Source organism: Caenorhabditis briggsae, assembly GCF_000004555.2.
Source record: "Caenorhabditis briggsae complete genome, chrX, whole genome shotgun sequence".
NCBI lineage: Eukaryota > Metazoa > Nematoda > Chromadorea > Rhabditida > Rhabditidae > Caenorhabditis > Caenorhabditis briggsae.
Window position 1 is genome coordinate 12821290 of NC_013491.2, and position 7110 is coordinate 12828399.

The following is a 7110-nucleotide window of genomic DNA, read 5'->3' on the forward strand; positions in this document are numbered from 1 at the left end:
GAACGAGGTGGATAAAGTGATGATATTGGTTGTTAGCTTTCCTATTTTTGGTCAAATGCTACTTTTGGACATTCACCTTATGTCCATATTTATATTTTACCTGCTTAGATAATCAAAATGTCAATTTTCAGGGATGGCTTGCTCTCATTAACAACTTGGACACATCCGTTAATCGAATGGACAAACGAGGAAAGAAATTCCGTACAATACATGTAAAATTGGAGGAGCTTATCGAGAAAGCCGACTCCCTCCTTCTTGACTATTCCGACGTCATTGAACAACTGCGACGAATTGAAGTTCCGACGGAAATTCTAATCAAACCTGCTCCTTTGATGGTGTCTACCACTGCTCCAATCTCGGAGGAAAAATGTACATTGTTCGACTTCATTTCGAGGGCGGACCCCAACTCGTCTCTTGAGGAATTGCCTGATTTGGTTCAAGAAAAAATCAGGCAACTCAAGGAACACAATGTAAAAACTGTATATACAACACTGCAATCGGTTTATGATCAGTCCAAAAATCAGGAATTTCGAGATTTCAAAGGAATCAACAAGAGGTTTTCTCAACTTGAATTCAGTCTAAAAAGTTGCGAAGAACGGAAAGAGAAGGTGAATCGAATGGTAGCTGTGATCTTGGAAACTCCGAAAATCAACGACCAGAGCCGTCTTCCACCAATCATTGAGGAGCATCGCCAAGCAATGAATTCTATTTTCGAATGTTTTGCGGAATTCAAAAACATGGTCCGAGTTTTCGATCAGTCGAAACAGGAAATCTTAAAGAACTTGCGAACGAGAATGTCTGGTTTTGTAGTTCAATCTTATGACCGATTGCGAAATGTACTTAACGAAATTGTACAATTTGAATATAAAGGAAATGCTGTTCGAGTGCACATGGATCTTATTGGACAAATTCGAGATGCTCCCATCCTCTATTCTCAAAGTGTATCTGAAATTGTGCGCCGGCGACTTCTAAAATCCGAACTGGACGATTGGCACAATGAGCACTCTGGAAAATGTGCATTGTTCAGCTCAGATGAGGAAAAGACTCGAGAACAACTAGGACGCAAACTTAAGAAGCACTTCCTTCATGCTCTTTTCCCAAGTCTTTTTGATAGTTTGCCTGAATTCTACGTGAAAGCGCCACTCGAAAAATATGACACGGAATTGCCGAACATTGCCAAGGATTACATCAAAGATCTTCGGGAAGCACTGCCTGAGTTAGAACCATATCTGAAAGTGACACTACCAAATGTGGCTACCAAGCTTGGGACAAAGTAAGATTTCAATTTTTAGAAGGTGATAGTTAAATTGAAATTTTTTCAGAGGTGGCAAGCCACATCCACCTTTCGGACAAACTCGAGTGGAGAGCTTCTTGACAGAGGAGCCAATGAGGATGGCTCGGTCGCATTTCAACTACTCACCGGCAGCATGGCTGAGGTAATTTGCCGAAACTTGTTTGCAGATGTGTAACTCGCTTCATTTGAAAATTCTGATAAAGAAAATTGAAACGAACATTGTTTGGCATGGAAAATTTTTGAAAGCTCAAAATTCCCATACAATTTTTCAGGTTGACTACCATACTTAAGAGATCATGATAATGAGTAATTGACCAATAATTTTTAACTTTTCAGCGAAGACGGTGGCGATTCATCTCCAATTCCTCAACCACTGATGTGCCGCTCACCCGACAACGCTTTGCGAGAATCACAGTGCAGATCAATTCCATATGTTCCATCTTTGCAACAGCTAGAAGGCCTGGTATGTTCTCGAAGTGGCATATCGAAAATAAATTAATTTCCTTGTAGGATGGACCAGCACCCGGCACTTCAGCTCCAATCAGCATACCCAACGCTACTTCATCGCGTATCAATTTCAAACAGTCTGGACGCCAAATGAGTTCTCAAGATTTGCCACACGTTGGGTCTGCTGTTTCATCAGACACCTCACTCCTTGGACCAGAAACTCCTGTCAAAGCGGAGGATACTGTTGTTAGAATCGAGAAGCAACAAGAGGAGCTTCAGAAACATTCTGAAATGACGGAAAGTGACGAGAGTGATGAATTAATGGATGTCTACGAACACATTGACTACTCCGCTGATGAAATTCTTGTTGGCCTGTCCGATCAAACCGCTCAATTGGAGGATGCTGTTAAAAGACTTGGTATTATGCAAAACGTCGTGGCCAACATGCGACCTCGCAATGAGAAGCTGTTCAAATATCTCCATCAAACTGCACCACGAGACTTTGAACTCATCATTCATGATAGCGACAAGCTGAAGAATCGTATCAAAGAACTTGGGGAGAGCGTGGAAAGTCTGGAAATTGAATTGGAGAACAGAAAAAGCGCTGAAATTGGTCTAGAAACAAAAATGGCAGAGATGACAATTTCACACAAAAAAGAAATTGAAGAGACTCAAGCAGAATGCATCAAGCGGCTGTCTGTAGAATTTGAATTGATGACTGACAGTATGTCTCGGCAGAACAGAGAGCAAATGGAGGTAAGGGATTATTACAGTATGTTCAATCAGAGAAATACGAATTTCAGAGCAAAGACCGAGAGATTGAAGAACTTAAAGCAAAACTTGAGAAGCAAGCTACTGCTCACGAGAAGGCTCTTCGCAACGATCCACACACGGAAGAGTACAAACGCAATTTGACTGCTGAGATTCGGGCTGAACTCGAAAAGGAGTTCAAACAGCGAATTGAAGTGATTACCAAGGCAGTTGAGTGCAAAAAAGATGAAGCATTTGCTCGTCAGGAGAAGACCCTTGAAATCGAAAATCGTGTGTTGTCTTCTGAGAATGAGGTGAAATCGAAGAAGCTCGAAGCGATGAATGCTGAAAAAGAACAACTGGAAGCACTGATTCGTCAAATGCCAGAAGGAGAAATAATTTTGGAGGAGTTCAATGCTTTGAAGGAGAGCCAACCCTCTGTGCAGATCAAGGACAAATTCGGTGCTATCCGCTCCAGAATGGACAGAAGCATGGACTCTAAATGTCTCGATAACAACAAAGTATTCCTGATTGACAACATTCTCAAGATCAACAAACTGCAACAGTTGGTTGATGAAAGAACCAAGTTCAAAGAGGTCATCAAAAGCCAAGCTGGTGGAGACGAAGTTCTGAAATGCTTGGAAGCCTTCACCCCATCAGTTGCGGTTGACATGGAAAGCTTCTGGAAGGAGATGTCTGCTAACGCGGGAGGTTTTGATGAAGCTGGCAAGAAAATCAATAAGATCAATGAAGTTGAAATGGAAACTATTTGGCTTCAAGCACTGGTTCGGGCTAATCCAACAGGACCATTCATCAGAGATATTTCTGCGGAGATCCACAAATGTAACCATCAGAAGGACGTTGAGACAGTCACCACTATTTCAATGATGGATATTTTCAATGACCATGATAGAGAAGAAATCAAACAGTTGGCTCGCACAATGCAAATGTGGCTCAATGTGTATGTGACCAGTCAGCGAGCAGGGGGAAATTATGCAATCGAAGATTCCCCGAAAATTAGAGAATGCGCCTCTCGTTACAAGTCAAGTTAGTATTTTTTGTGTTTTTATCAGAGATCCTGCGTGCAACGACTGGAATTTACGTATTTACTTTTTACAGACGCAATGAAAATGTCTACCTACCAAGGAATGGAGGAGAGCTTCTACCAACCAATGGCCGCAAGCACCATCCACAACACCTCTGATCATTCCGAATCGACACTAGAAGTTGAGCGGACCAGTCAGAACTCTGTATGGTCCCAAACTCGTCTCTCGTTCCCTGCTATGAACCTCTTGATTTCTATTCAAGATATCAAAACGGGTTCTGCTGTTCTCATCATCTGGCATCAAATTCACAATGCATATGTCATTTTCTGGTAAGTCATGCATTATCAGAAAACCAATAAATTCATCAAATGTGCTTCAGCTCTAGTCAGCATCGCTTTTTTGTCAAGGAGTCGTCTATACGTCGTCTGGGCATCAACACTCAAGATCCATCAACCCGACGCAATTGGCTTATTGTGAGAGTTGTTCGCTCAGACAGTTGCTCAATTAAGAAACCTGTTAATCGGTTAGTTTATCAGAATATGGCCAAGTTCTTACAATTATTTTTCAGATACAACCTCGCAGTCGGTACCATCATTCGACGCGTCGAAGTTGAAGCTGTAAATATGGATTTTGAGGGGGATTTCCAGGGAATCTCAATTGCCTGATAAACGGTTTCTGTGTTAATAATTCCATCTTTTACTTGTAAATTCTTTTATTCGCCTTATACTTTATCTCTTTTTTCTGTTCGTTAATTCTTTCATATATGTCCTTCTTTCACTCTACGTGAGCTTTACCTGTTAACGCGCCTCGTCGTCCCAATTTGTTCTCTTTTTCTTATTTACTTTATTCATATATACTTCATCCAGGCAGCTTATGTTTTCGTGTCGTACTGGTTTTGTTTAGGTCAATTTTTGGAATTGTTTTTGGAAAAAAAAGTTGTTTGGTCCCAATGAAGTACTGACATCTAATGACATACGCCTTTCTAGTCTTTAGCACTTTGTCTCAAAAAATGTCTGTTTTTTCGAATTTCTCTGAAGAGTAAACATGATAGGCCAAAAATGAATCTTTGAAAAAAAAATGATGCGTTTTGGAAAACGGACTCGCGTGGTATGGCGCTGGAAGCAAAAAACAGTGAGGGTTAGCTGACGAGGATTCAAACAATTTTTAAAATAATTTGGATTTACAGTGAATTAGAATTTTTAAGTTGTTCAACAAGGCGGCGGCACAGAACTTGCATCTGGTTTCTCTAAATTTAGGTCGTTTTTTTCAGAAAGGATGAAAAATATAAGTACTATCCTTGTCCGGCGGTCCCCTTGTGAGAATCAAAGAAAAATCAACGAAACAATCAAAAACCGGATTTAGTGGTTTCGCTGCTAGACCAACGATGCGTCGCTAAATACATTTTTAAGCCGTAAAGTTCAGCGCGACCAAAAAAATTAATTCACAAATTCGTCGAAATTATATACCGAGAAAACGAAAATTCAGAAAACTGTTCTTACGGAATAGCTCCTGTACTACAAAAGATTTCTAAAATATGACTCGTTAGTTCAATGTACAAAGCTAAAATTGAAACAATAGTAGTACTCTACAGAATTCCCACCAAAGGCGTGTAGTTTGATAATTTTTCCCCCTTTTTTGTTATCAGTAGACTTGTCGATAATTCCTTTTAATTCTTCCTACTACAAAACCACCCCAGAGTAACACTTTTCAAACGCCGAAACCTTGCTCCGCCCCACTCTGCATTTGCGCTACCAGCCCGAAAACCATAGTTTGGCGCGACGTGGCCTATCAATTTCCTTGACCTGGCATCTCTCGTCGCGGTCTCACTGTCTGCGCCTCGTGTGTACTCAATTCTCCATACGTTGAATTGAAAGAATTTTGTGCACTTTCGGTCTCTATTCTTAGTTTTTTCCTCATTTTGTCCTCACACTGCAGCCTTTCGAGTGACGAGTGGTCAATTTGTCTTATCAATCGAGAACAAATTTATATAAAAAGAAGCACCCGCTTAATACCAAAAGCGGCGATAAAATCGCTAACATTTCAGTTGCTTGAATATTATCTTTGGGATCTTTAAAATGTTTAGTGACTCACAAGGTTTCCCGAATCTTTTCGGCAAATCTCTTTACTTATTTGCTGAAGGTTTTTGCACCTTCTCGCGGCGTTATTTTATTTCTTTCTTCTCCAACTTACCAGAATAACTTCATATCTTCCAGATAGCCATGACTTTTACTGCCAACTCTACTATTACTCTCTCCAACGATGTGAAGATGCCAGTCATCGGACTCGGAACCTGGCAATCGAGCCCCGCTGAGGTCAAGAACGCTGTTCTCGCCGCGGTTCGTGCTGGATATCGTCTTATTGATACCGCTTCGGTTTACCAAAACGAGGAAGCTATCGGAGAGGCTATCCAGGAGCTCATCGCTGAGGGAGTCGTCAAGCGTGAGGACCTTTTCATCACTACCAAGGTATTTTGAATCCCAGCAAAAATGACAACTTAATCATTGTTTTTAGGCCTGGACTCATGAGATTGCTCCAGAAAGACTTGAAGGAGCTCTCCGCTCTGCTCTCAAGAAGCTTCAGCTTACCTACGTTGACCTCTACCTCGCTCACATGCCAGCTGCTTTCAACGACGACATGAGCGCGCAACTCAATTCTCCAGTCGAGGATGTCTGGCATCAGTTCGACGCTGTCTACAAGGCAGGACTCACCAGAGCAGTTGGAGTCTCCAACTGGAATGAGGCTCAGATTGGCCGTGCTTTGGCTACCGGACTCACTCCAGTTCACAACTCTCAAGTCGAACTTCATCTCTACTTCCCACAACACACACACGTCGACTATTGCCACGCTCACAAGATAGTTGTCACCTCGTACGCCACTCTCGGAAGTCCAGGACGTGTTCACTTCACTCTCCCAACTGGACAGTAAGTTTTAGTAATGAGAATCAGTTTGATATAACAAATATTTCCAGAACCCTCGACTGGGCTCCAGCTCCATCTGAGCTCCAAGACGCTAACGTGCTCGCCCTCGCTGAGAAGTACAAGAAGACTCCAGCTCAAGTTCTTCTCCGCTACGGATTGGACCGTGGACTTGCCATCATTCCAAAATCTGTCCACGAGAATCGCATCAAGGAAAACTTGGAATTGTTTGATTTCGCTCTCACCAAAGAGGAAATCGAGAAGCTGGAGTCGAGCAAGATCTCGCAACGTCTTTTCCTCCAAGACTTGTAAGTTGCTCCTCGAGAGATTTTGTATTGTAAATTGTTATTTCTTAGCATGGCTGGACACCCAGAGGATGCTTTCCCAACTGAGCGCAAGTAATCGTCGAAACTCAACGCACAATAATTTTTCTCACAAAGTTCGATTCCCGATTTTCATTGCTTTGAACAATGCTTTAAATAAAAAATTGTCTGGAACTCGCCTTTTTTGTACGAAGTCACATGAGTAGGTTTTTTAGATTTGCAGAACACAACCAAAAAAAATCAAACTTTTTTTAGGATCCCGATTGAAATTTGAGGCTGGTGCGCAAAACTAACATTTTTAAAAAGTTAACAGTCTGGAACAAGGCACTCCCGGC

General features: G+C 41.7%; 2 protein-coding genes across 2 annotated transcripts in view; both read left to right on the top strand.

The window, feature by feature from the left end:
* The window catches only part of Cbr-atg-11, a gene marked incomplete at both ends in the record, with an annotated part of 5826 nt that extends 1624 nt beyond the window's left edge, over window positions 1-4202 (top strand). Inside the window, 7 exons of the mRNA XM_045239947.1 lie at window positions 132-1273; window positions 1323-1436; window positions 1631-1757; window positions 1805-2497; window positions 2545-3538; window positions 3611-3866; window positions 3917-4202. Of these exons, the coding sequence (XP_045094434.1) occupies window positions 132-1273; window positions 1323-1436; window positions 1631-1757; window positions 1805-2497; window positions 2545-3538; window positions 3611-3866; window positions 3917-4202 (3612 nt within the window). The remainder of the gene's footprint in view (window positions 1-131; window positions 1274-1322; window positions 1437-1630; window positions 1758-1804; window positions 2498-2544; window positions 3539-3610; window positions 3867-3916) is intronic.
* Window positions 4203-5756: 1554 nt separating this feature from the next.
* Window positions 5757-6854, top strand: CBG11027 (the record flags this gene model as incomplete). The annotated part of the gene is made up of 4 exons (XM_002644979.1): window positions 5757-6002; window positions 6049-6458; window positions 6506-6760; window positions 6809-6854. 4 exons carry the CDS (start codon window positions 5757-5759, stop codon window positions 6852-6854), a joined length of 957 nt encoding a protein of 318 aa, XP_002645025.1.
* Between the last annotated feature and the right edge of the window lie 256 nt (window positions 6855-7110).